Here is an 11,226-nt window from a genome sequence, read left to right as displayed (position 1 = left end):
CCCTCTTGGCCAGGCCTTATCCTACATCACCTCTATTCCTGTGACAGCCCTACAGGGTAGGTGCTATCACCCCATTTTACAGATGGGAGAAGGATGCATAGGATGAAGTGTGGGTGCATGTGCCTGCAGGGACCCCTGACCTTCCTGAAGAGACATATAGGGGGAGAAGCTCCCCTGGGCTTCTCTGGGGGATGGTGGGCCATGGTCCAGGTTGAAGGAGCCAACACTTCCTTGGAAGAATGTAGGATGTCTCAGTGTCAGCTAGGCTGATGAGCTCAGTCAGGACAAGGAAGGGCTGGGTGTGAGTGAGGGGAGAGGGACAGGACCCCCTTAACTTGTAACATCTGGCTTCCCCTGAATGCACAAGGCGAACACTTTTATGAACATTTCTGCAGGGCTCCAAGTGAAGCGCTGGAGGGGAGTTGAGGGGCAGGGATGGGGAACTCCCAGGAAGGACTCTAGGGGAGCTGCTGACAGGGGATGGGGGTGGTGCTGGCCACCCACTGCCTCTCTGTAGGGACAAACTAGTTCCTGCTACTTATTAGAGAGCAGGGGAGTCATAAGAAGAGGTTGCATTAGGCACACTGTTAGTCTGCCTGTGCCACTGGCAAAATTATTTCACTTCTGGAACCAATTCATTCATTTAATAAAACCGGGGGTCCACCCAGAGCCAGGCCCTGTTCTGGCACTGGGGATCTAGGAACGAGCACGGCAAACAAAAATCCTTGTTCTCCTGGAATTTAGTTTCAGTTGAGAGAGAAGTGAGAAGCAACTTAAGGAAAATATAGAATTTATCTGCTGTAATAAGTGCTACGAAAATATAATAAGGCTAAGAAGGGATTTGAAATATTACAGAGTAGGTGTGTAAATTATAGGCTAGGATGCAAGGAAGGGACATTGCCTGAGCAAGTTCAGCCAAGGAGTCTTCTGGAAGAAGTGTCTTCAGGAAGAGAGAATAGCAGGTGCAAAAGTCCTGAGGCAGGAGTGTGTCTGGAGGGTCAGAGGATCATCAAGGAGACCAGCATGGCTGGAATAGAAGGGGCAGGGAAGTCATTAGAGACAAGGTTGGAGGGGTCACTGGGGCCAGATGCAGAAGGGCTTCTAGAATACAAGAACGGTTTTGGCTTTTACTTAAGGCTTCCCCAGTGGCTCAGTGGTAAAGAATCACCTGCAAAGCAGGAGACACAGAAGACGGGTTCAGCCTCTGGGTCAGGAAGATCCCCTGGAGGAGGAAATGGTAACCCACTCCAGTATTCTTGCCTGGAAAATCCCATGGACAGAGAAGCCTGGCAGGCTACAGTCCAGGGGGTCGCAAAGAGTTGGACACGACTGAGTAACTGAGCATGCACGAATGCACAGTCCTCAGAGGGTGTGAGCAGGAGAGTGAATCCTTAGTAAAGTGAGGGAGTTGGGTGGGATGACCTTGGAAGCTCGTTCTAGTTATCAGTGACACAGGGCTCAGGGTCTCCATTTGGGATGGAGATGCCTTTCTTCACAGCGTTCGTGTCTGGGAGTGTGTATATGTGTGTGTGTGTGTGAGAGAGAGTGTGTGTGTGTGGGGGTGGGGGTGGGGGTGGTGGGAGTGGTCCTGGCTGACGTCTCTATTTTCTTTCAGGGCCACTGATAAGTCAGCACCAGGCAACCTCTAAAGGCCTATCTGGTCCTGAGATTCAGGAGTTTCTCCAAGTTCCCAGCCTGGGGGATGTCTGTGCTGTGGCTCTGGGCTGTGAGCATGCAGGTTTCCACTGGCAGCATGTGACCGGGGGTGGCGGCGGGGGTGGGGGGCGGCTGTGTGGAGGCGGCGTCTGGTGAGCAGCTGGGCCCCTGGGCAGCCTTCTGGGTGGCGGGAAAAAGAGGAAGGAGCCCAGAGGTAGGGCTGCCTGCTGGGGCGGGTATGGCTCCCCAGGACAGATCTCATACCAGCCAGACAACTCCCCCCAGGTCTGCCTGTCTCCGTTTCCAGTATTTTCCAGCCCGGGTGGCTCTCTGGGGGTACATTAGTCATCCCCTAGGGGCAGGAAGTGTTGATAAGGAGGGACAGAGCGGTGGGTGTCATCTGACCAGAGCCCAGGCCAGACCCGCACCTTGCAGACCCTGCTGTTCACTGTCTGTGTTGGGGCGACCCACGAGGGACCGAGGAGGAGCCTGTAGGAGCCTGTGGTCCCCAGTGAGCCTCACAGACTGCTTGCTGCAGCCTCCCTCCAGGCCCTGACAGGGGCCCCAGTGGCCAGAGAACAGGCCTCGCTGAGCTGGGGGCGGGGGACACTGCTTGCCCTCCGGTTCCCCCGGGTGGCTCCTGGCTCCAGCTGGGAGACGGGCCCTCCCACTAAAAGTGCTGTCTTCCGGCCGCCCCACCCTGCGGCACCAACCAGCATCCCTTGGGGCCTCGTGAAACTGCTGGTGTCTCCAGACAGACAGGCAGGTCTGACCTCACAGCCTGAGCTCAGACCCTGGGGGCCAAGCGAGGAGTCCCAGCTGAGGAAGCCCAGGTTCCGCACCCGCCTCTCCTCGTAGCCCCAGCTGCTCCCCATCTCCGCCCAGCTCCCGGGGGAGACACGGGAGGCTGCAGACGGTGCCCTGGGCCCAGTGCCAGGGCCAGAAAGCACTCCCTCCCCGCCGGGGCAGCTTCCAAGGGGCTGCCCACCATCCTGTCCAGTCTCAGGGATCTCTGGGCTCCAGAACAGGCCCTTGAGGCCGCATACATCGGGGCCAAGGCCAACTGAGCTGGGGGAAGAAGGTGTCACTGGGGAGAGGTTTGGGGGAACCCCTGCGTGCCCCTGAGTGTCTCTCTCAGATGACCCAACTCCAGGGACAGGGGAAGATCGGGGACTCTGATTCCACGGGCTGAGGCCCCAGCCAGGGACTTCTTGGCTGCTGGTGACCTTTGCAGGTGCCCCGGGCTACATGGAGGCATTTCACCCCTGTGTGGGGGCTGTGGTTTGTTTGTGGACACTCACAGCTCCCCTCCTTTCTCAGGTGCTCTTGGAGGTCAGAGAATCTGCCCCCTTCTCACGTGGAGCCCAGCCCAGCCCGCCCCGGCAGGCAGGCAGGCACGAGGTGAGGGCTCCGTTGCCAGCCCCTCCTCCCTGCCTTTGTCTCTTCCTGCCCGTGGGCTCAGCTGGTTTGTGGAGAGAGGGAGGGCAGCTCTTCGCATTCAGGCCCTGGGTCACTAGCACCTCACGACTCTCTCTTCTTCTGAAGACACAGCCAGCAGCTCCTGCTATGGACAGGTGGTACCTGGGTGAGTGCCCTGAACCCCGTCCCCCCACCTCACCATCCTGGATTCTGACACAAGTGTCCACCCCATCACTTTCAAGAGCACCCCCCAGCTCCCCAGGAATATAGGGAAAGCAGCAATGGGGAGAGGCACGATTTCTAAATGAGGGCATCTCCTTCTGGGGGCCTGGGCGTGCTGTCATCTCTGCTCCCAGCATCTCTGAGCTGTCAAGAGCTGGGAAGGCAACTTGTCCACAGCCCTCATTCTCTGTCGGTCATCTGTAGGAACTCTGAAGCCAGACTGCTAGGCTCAGAGCTTGGTTCTCCTACTTCCCACCTGCCTGACTTCTGGGAAGTTATTTAACTTCTCTGTGCCTTCATCTACAAAATGGGGATGATAATGATGCCTTCCCTGCCTCATCAAGTTGCTGTGATGATTAAATGAGTTGGTTTTTATAGAGTCTTTAGGACAGTATCATGCACACACAGTTAAAAATGTAACTATTGTAGATGTAGCTATTGATTTTCTGTTGTAGCTATTGATTTGCTCCCTATTTCTCTTTTATCTCCTGCCCATCTCTCTACCTATCATCTAGCATAACCATTGATCTATCTATGTATCTATGAACTTTCCACCTATTTTTATACTCCAGAAAGAATCCACGGTAGCTTACAAAGATAGACAACATGTACTAAGGGAGCAAGATAATGTATAATAAGGGGGGATCAGTGTCTGTGTGGAGAGCCCCAGGAGTTTGGGGAGCACAGTCATGGGGGTCTGGCTTTCTGGCCCTGGATTTGTCTGACTGGGTGTTTCAGGCAAGTCGCCCAGTCTCCCTGCCCTCAGTCTTCCTGGGCTGTCCACTGGGGATCACGGCACTGGCTGGGCCAGCTCCAGGGGTCCTTGTGGGGGCAATGAGCAGCTCAGTTTCTTTACCCGTGGAATGGAGCAAACGTGGAATTAGCAGGACAGTGTGTGCAAGAGCCTGACACATGCTCAGTGCCTGCCAAGTGTCAGCTCGGTTGCGTTTTCATGAATTTCCATCACTTGGCCTTGGAAGCCGAAGAGGTGAATGGGTGCCTCAGCTTCTGGTCTGCAGGCCGTGACAGTCTGTCTTTCTATCTCGCCCCCATGTTCATTTTGCTGGAAAGTGGGTGGCTTTCTTGGTGTATAACAGTTAACAATAATGACACCTACTGTGTACCAGGCCCCCCACCATGCCCTTCACTGCATTATCCCACTTTCTCTTCACAGCAACCCATTTTACAGATGAGGAAACTGAGGCACACAGAGATTAAATAACTTGAGAGGGGCCGCATGCTTAGCAAGTGGAGGAGCCAGGAAGTGAACTCAAACCTTGATCCCCTGTCACTACTCCAAGAGGATTAATAGATGGAGTCCTTTTGAAGGGCTAACCTGCCCTTGGTGGACAATGACCTCTGACCTTGGCCTTTTAGCTACAATTGAGCATCAGCCTCTTCTGGAAGCCAATCTGATTGATTAGAACTCAGCCAGGAATATGAGCATCCACGGAGGACCTAGCACCGGGGTCCCCAATGTGAATGGGGCCACAGTAGAGGGAGAAGGAGTCCCTGCCTCCCAAAGCAAGGGCCTGGCTGTCAGTTTTCACCTTGCCTCTCACCAGCTGTGTGCCCTTGAACCACGGCCATACCCTCTCTGTGCCTCAGATGCCTCATATATAAAATGGGGAAATAACACAAAGTACCAGGAAATAACAGTTAGAAACATGTTTTTCATATCATAAAAGCAAGGTGTTCTCTCCATGGTCTGGCTCAGCCCCTTCCCAAAGAAGCCTGTGGTGTAGCGTGGGGACTGGCATGGAAGCTGGGCTTCATGGCTGGAGAAGGACGTGCCAGAGGCTGCGGGGACAGAGGGCTTAGTGAGGGATGATTGGAGCCCTTCTGACCGAGGTGAGAGCTGTTAGATGTGGCCTGGATGGAGGAAAAGGTACAAAGGAAAGGGCGTTCCCAGGCATGAAGGCCTGGAAACCTGCACAGTGCACCGGGGGAGTGGGGCGGGGGCTCGGGTGGGTTGTGCACTGGGGGGCGGGGCGGGGGCTCGGGTGGGTTGTGCACCGGGGGGCGGGGCGGGGGCTCGGGTGGGTTGAGGGGCCAGGCACCCTGGGATCACCTCAAGAAAGCCCCGAATGCCAGGCGCCAGCCGCACCAGCAGCCTGCACAGTGCTGGGAGATGTGGGCAGCTGCTAGGGTCGAGGGCCTCTGTGGGACCCCCAACCTTGTCCCCCGCAAGCTGTAGTACGTGCTGAATGCATTTCAAACCCCCCGCTTCCCTACTGTCAGGGCCCCAGCTGTGGCTTCTCCACCTGGCGGGTGGACCCCATGGCTCTTCTCTCTGGAAATTTCCTTTGGGAGGGTTTGGAAAGACGGCTAGCTCCTCCCTGCTCCCGCTGCCCCTGCACCTCCTCAGGCCTCAGCGGGAGCCCCACTGTCCACACCCAGGCTTTTCTTGTGACCAGGGTAAATATTACCTGGCACTGTTAATGTTTAATGCCCCCACCCCATCTCTGGCCACCCCACAGCCGGGCAGTCTCCCCAAAGCAGAGGCAGCGGGAAGAGGGCAGCGGGGACGGGCCTGGTCTGTGGGGGAAATGGCAGAGTTGACAGATGACGGTGAGTGAGTGTGTGTGCGTGTGTGTGCGTGCGTGTGCATGCGTGTATGTGAAGCAGGAGGTGCTTGGACCATCTTTGAGGGGTGAATAGGACCCCCTCTTCCATCTCCTGGCACCCCTGCCTTCCAGAGCACCCAGCACCCCTCTCTCGTACCATGCGTGCCAGCCTCCTCTCTAAGAAAATCTGCTTTTAAAAGAGGATCCCACCTTAACACCAAAGCAATCTAGCTTGAATGGTGGAAACATGGGTGCCAAGTAGGAGCTGCTGGGGCATGGGGGGTGGTGAGCATGCATCTTCTGGACTAAACCGAGCGCAGGAGGCAGATGGGGGTGAGGCGGGGCAGCAGTGGGGCCCCGGTCAGCCTTCTCAGCCTGGCTTTAGGATGAGAGCCCCCAGGTTCAGGACACAGGCCTAGAAGGCATCCTGCAAACAAGGGCAATTGGGTCTGGAATTTAGTGGGCCTTCTGTGGACTGTGGTGGTCTTTGAGCCAGATCTAGAAAAGCTGAGGTCTTTGGGTGGGGTGGGCTCTCCCAGTGGCTCAAGACGAGGTGGTCAGGGAGGATGCAGTTTCCTGGAGCGGCAAGAGGAGTGGTGAGTCCTGTCATGGCTCTGACACTAATGTCCGTGTGACCTTGAACAAGACTTGAACTGAAACTGGGGAGACAACCTCAGAGGCCTTCTGCATGGGGACAAGTGCCTGGGGCCCCCTCAGGCCCTTCAGTGGACCCCTCCTAACCCAAACTCTCCTGGCCCAGGGGGTGAGCTGGGCTCACCGGACCCCACCGCCCAGGGCCCAGTCCAGCACAGCCTGGGAGGTGAGGACTGGCGCATTCCTTTGACCTTGGGCACTGCTTCCCTAGCACCAAGAAGGGGCTCAAGTAGGGCAGAGAAGAGAGGCCACCACAAGACATGACAGAAAAGCTCTGGCCGGGTGCCCTCCAGCTGCCCAATAACAAGTGCGCTCAGTTTACAGGTGGGAGGGCAGAGCCATGACCTCTGCTGGGGGCTGCAGACTGGATGGGACCACCCGTATTGAAACGTCTCCTTCCTCCTGACCATGTGAGAGGCAGCACAGCAAAGGGGTGAAGCACCTCGATTTTTAACAACAAATGGCCTGGGTTCATTCCCAACTCTGCCCTTTTCTAGCTGTGTGACTCTGAGTGAGTTGCTTAACCCTGCTATGCCTCCATTGTCTCATGGATGATATTGGAATAATATTAATGCCTCACAGGATTGTTACGATGGTTAAATGAGCTATTGCTTTGTTAGCCTCCGTCTGCCACATGCCAATATACTGTTTCTGAAATAAATTTGCTTTCCCCTAAGGATAGCAATGTAGGATAGAAGGATCTAGAAACAGAGGTCCAAGACTCATTTCTGCCTCCAACTTTTACTGGAACTTTAGAGAAGTCTTCAGACTGGGCCTTGGTTTCTTCCTGTTCGGTGAACATTAAGGTTCTACTTAATTATTCATTGGTTCTCTTCACAAATATTCTCCAAGTATTGGTTGCCCCAAAAGTTGGTTTGGAATTTTCCATAAGATGTTATGGAAAAACCCAATATGTTGTGGCTGATTAGTCATATGGAGAGAGGTTGCTGCTGAGGCTTATGGAAGATGCTTTTGTGGCCTCCCAGAAGTGCCAGCCCCACCCCACCCCCAGGCACGGTGGGTCCCTGCTTTGGAGGCTCAGTGGTGGGTCCCAAGCCGACCGTCAGGAGCCACGGAGAGCAGATGGTGTCACCCACAGTGGCATGACCACCCCTGCTCCTGGGATGTCCCTCCAGCAGCTTCCCCTGGCCCCCCTGAACCTCTGGGGGTGCTGGGACTGGAAGCACGGGAGTCCCCCTGTTTCTGTGGCTCACCCCACCCCCCACTGGCTCTCAGGTGGCAGCCCCAAGGAGAACGAGGACCCATTCTACTATGGTGAGTCTGGCGGGCCCCCTCCCACCCTTCCTGAGTGATCCGCCCCCCCCACCCCAAATCCACCACCACGCATCCACAGTTCCTGGCCTCTCCCAGCCCTGGGTCATGTGCCCCATCTTCCTGAGTTATTACTGTGGGGCTAGGGGAAGGGTCTGGGGTCACCCATCCCATCTCCCCGCCCTCTCCTTCCCCAGACTACGAGACCGTCCGCAATGGGGGCCTGATCTTCGCCGCCCTGGCCTTCATCGTGGGGCTCGTCATCATCCTCAGTAAGTGGGGCCGTCCTGTATAAGGGGCTGCTGAGGGGGGCACAGCTCCTCAAAGCCGCTGAGCACACTGGCTTCCCGGGTGGGGAGGGGAGAGCCTCTCTCTTACCCTCTTCCCGGGCGCCCTTGCCTCTCCCACAGAGGATGTGAGAACCTGATGCAGAGGGGGCTGTTGGTCCCCAGACCACCCAGGAGATGCCCTTTCTCCCGAGTGCGCCCTCTAGTGGACCAGAGGGGTGCCGCCGAGATGGGGAACTGGCTCCTGCTGGCCCCGGGAGGCTCCAGTGCCCTTGCGCCAGGGGAAGGGAGGGAACCAGCCTCCACTGGACGCTCCCTCCCCCAGAACTGAGCGCTTTCTTGACCCATTAATCCTCTTGGCAAACTGAGGGATGGCCGCCACTGTCGCCACTTTCCAAATGAAAAAACCAGACCCGCAGTGGTAGGTGCAGCAGCCTGCCTGAGGTGCCGCCGCCAGATCGGAAGCAGAGTGGGTTCCGAAGCACCTCACCCCGACCCCGGCCTGCTGCGGGAAGGCAAGCACCCCTGGCAGCCCAAGGTCTTAGGCTCCCTGCTGGTTTACTGTGGATCCCTTACTCCCTGGGCCTTAGTTTGCTCATCTGTTAAATGGGGATGATCCCTCTTGTCTCACAAGGTTAGGGCTGGCAGTCAAAGACGCGACAGCCAAGGGAGTAGTGTAGGTATGGGGTGTTCTAGCGGAGAGAAAGCTCTTTGCCTTACCCGGCCCCAAAAGGCACACAGCAGGGGCTTAATAAATGCTTGCGGACTGGTGCAACCAGAAGAAAAATACTCAGAAACACGCCGGTGAAAAGAAGATGCAGAATGTAGCACATCTCCTTCCAAGTCCTGGGATTCTAATGGGCATGTTAGATGCTGCACACCCCAACCCCACCCCCCACCCCCCGCCCCCGACCCCCGCTGCCTCCACTGATGGCTCCAGTCTACCGACAGGGCCAGCCTGCTCGATTCCCTGGCGGTTCCCTGAGGGCCTGCCTCCCGGATTCCCCTGGCGGTTCCCTGAGGGCCCCGCTGTGTTGTGGCTGAGCTCGCAGTGGCGGAGGCGGACGGGCGTGAGCAAGGGTTTTTGCTCTGGACTTTCTGCGGTTCTTCTCGAGCAGCTTCTACATGCCCAGTGGGGCGTGGGGTGGGGCACGCTGTGATGGCTCAGTCTCAGCACCATTCCTATCCCGCTCATAATCCACCACGGACTTCCCTGTAGCTCAAACGGCAAAGAATCTGCCTGCAATGCAGGAGACTAAGGTTCGATCCCCGGGTTGGGAAGATCCTCTAGAGAAGGAAATGGCAACCCTCTTCAGTACTCTTGCCTGGAGAATTCCACGGACAGAGAAGGCGGCCCACAGTCTGTGGGGTCGCAAAGAGTTGGACACGCCTGAGTGACCAACACAGACACACACACAGTCCACCATGGCGCCGCCGCCACAATGTTTGCGGACTGCCCAGCTGGCTGACTTGGACTTCTGAACGCTTGTGGTCCAGCCATATATAAAGAGAGACAGTCAGCTGTGGTCTCCGAGGCGGACACGAAGCAGCGCTGGCAGGAGGAGGGGAGGAGGGGCTACGGAGCTGAGGCCTCCAAGGTAGAGAGGGTCTCCTTGGCAAACTAACCTCGTTTCTCTCTTTAAGGCAAAAGATTCCGCTGCGGGGCCAAGAGGCAGCACCGGTGAGTGCCGGCCGGCCGGGTGACTGATGGAGGTGGGCGGGGAGGGGTGGGAGGGGTCGGCGGAGGTTTGGCTCTCTCAGGCTGGTGAGGAGGGTCCCCAACCTCAGGGAGCCCTGAATCCCTGCCCCCTCCACCCCACTACCTTTTCTTACCTGTCTGCTTTCCTCCATCCCAGGCAAATTCCTGAAGATGGGCTCTAAGGAGAGGTAGGTTTGCGAGGAGCGGGCAATGGCTCTGGATAATAAGGAAAAGGGTCTTTCATCCATCAGTCAGGTGTCTGTCACCCTCATATGGGTCTTTTCCTTGTTGGTTTTTAAAATTTTTTTATTAGAGTATAATTGCTTTACAATATGTTAGTTTCTGTACACCAACGTGAATCAGCCATAAGTATACATATATCCCGCCCACCTCTTGAGACTCCCTCCCACCCCTCTAGGTCATCGCGGAGCACCGAGCTGAGCTCCCGGTGCTCCCAGCAGCTTCCTGCTATCTATCTGCTTTGCACATGGTCGTGTGTATAGGTCAGTCCTATTCTCTCAGCTCGTCGCCCCCGCTCCGTCCCACTTGTGTCCACACATCTGTTCTCTATGTCTGCGTCTCTATTCCCACCTTTTTAAAATGATGGCCCAAAAAACAGAAAAAAAAAAAAAAATGCCATAGTATGTGTGACCAAGGGAGGCTGCAGAGATGCGCCAGAGGAAGGTAAGGTGAAAAAGGGATGAAACGGAAGTCCCAGCCTCTGCAGCCCTGCTCACAGCCCCCATCCTGCCTTTCTGTTTGCAGAGCCAGTCGTGCCCACCTTTGCACCAGGGCTGCTTAGAAGTCTTTCCTGAGCTGTAGACCTCTATCCCAGCACTGCCAAGCCCTCTGCTGAAGGAAGCTTCAGGCTCCACGTGACCCCTGGGTGGGCTTCACCTCCTTCCACCCCGTGTTAATAATAAAGCCGGCCTCAGAGACGGCTCCTTCCCTGGCCTCCTCCCTCGCTCCTTCTCTCCTGTAACTGCCGCCGTCAGCTCCTTCAAGCTGGAGTCAGTACTCCTGGTCTCTGGCTTTTCGCGTATTCGCTCACGTGCCCGCGCCTGTGAAAGTAAGAAGTCCAATGTCATCATCTCCGGGCCTCTCCTCACCCCCCAAATTGCCGAGAGCCCCTGGGACAGAGGACTCAGCCTGCCTTCCGAATGCCAGGCAAAGAGAAAGCCAGACGGCCGAAGGTCACAGGTTCAAAGCCCTTGGGTCGTCCGGGGCCTGGGTGTGGCTCCAGTGGGAGTCGCTGCGGCCCTGCCCTGGGCTGCCCGTGTTTTAGTTGTTTGTGGGCACATTATGTGCTCTGCCCCCATTTCCCCAAGTGCACCGGCGTGCCAGGATGGGTGGGTCTAGGGATCTTGGGCAGGGGGGTCCTCAGCACATGCTGTCTCCTCATCCCTCACCCCCAACTGTGATGCCAAGCTCCAGCCATGCCCTTTCCACT

At 56.5% G+C, this 11,226-nt stretch overlaps 1 protein-coding gene across 2 annotated transcripts; it reads left to right on the top strand.

The window, feature by feature from the left end:
* The first annotated feature begins 1,851 nt into the window (after positions 1-1,851).
* FXYD2 (FXYD domain containing ion transport regulator 2) lies at positions 1,852-10,724 on the top strand. Of its 2 annotated transcripts, none has more exons than XM_019975488.2 (6): positions 1,852-3,241; positions 7,755-7,793; positions 7,988-8,062; positions 9,722-9,758; positions 9,934-9,964; positions 10,542-10,724. In XM_019975488.2, exons 1-5 carry the CDS (start codon positions 2,905-2,907, stop codon positions 9,956-9,958), a joined length of 513 nt encoding a protein of 170 aa, XP_019831047.2. In that variant the 5' UTR covers positions 1,852-2,904; the 3' UTR covers positions 9,959-9,964; positions 10,542-10,724. The 2 variants fall into 2 exon arrangements, with proteins under 2 accessions (XP_019831047.2, XP_019831046.1); XM_019975487.2 differs by lacking the exon at positions 1,852-3,241 and adding an exon at positions 5,374-5,868.
* Positions 10,725-11,226: the final 502 nt, after the last annotated feature.

The sequence above is a fragment of the Bos indicus genome, chromosome 15 (assembly GCF_029378745.1).
Source record: "Bos indicus isolate NIAB-ARS_2022 breed Sahiwal x Tharparkar chromosome 15, NIAB-ARS_B.indTharparkar_mat_pri_1.0, whole genome shotgun sequence".
Taxonomy (NCBI): Eukaryota; Metazoa; Chordata; class Mammalia; order Artiodactyla; family Bovidae; genus Bos; species Bos indicus.
This window is presented reverse-complemented; position numbering and strand designations above follow the sequence as displayed.

Bases quoted from the DNA above. Each gene is read 5' to 3' on its own strand.
- FXYD2 (XM_019975487.2), top strand. From the start codon at position 5,505: ATGCATTTCAAACCCCCCGCTTCCCTACTGTCAGGGCCCCAGCTGTGG. The intron at 7,794-7,987 runs GTGAGTCTGGCG...CTCCTTCCCCAG, and splicing joins CGAGGACCCATTCTACTATG to ACTACGAGACCGTCCGCAAT. The intron at 8,063-9,721 runs GTAAGTGGGGCC...TCTCTCTTTAAG, and splicing joins GGGGCTCGTCATCATCCTCA to GCAAAAGATTCCGCTGCGGG.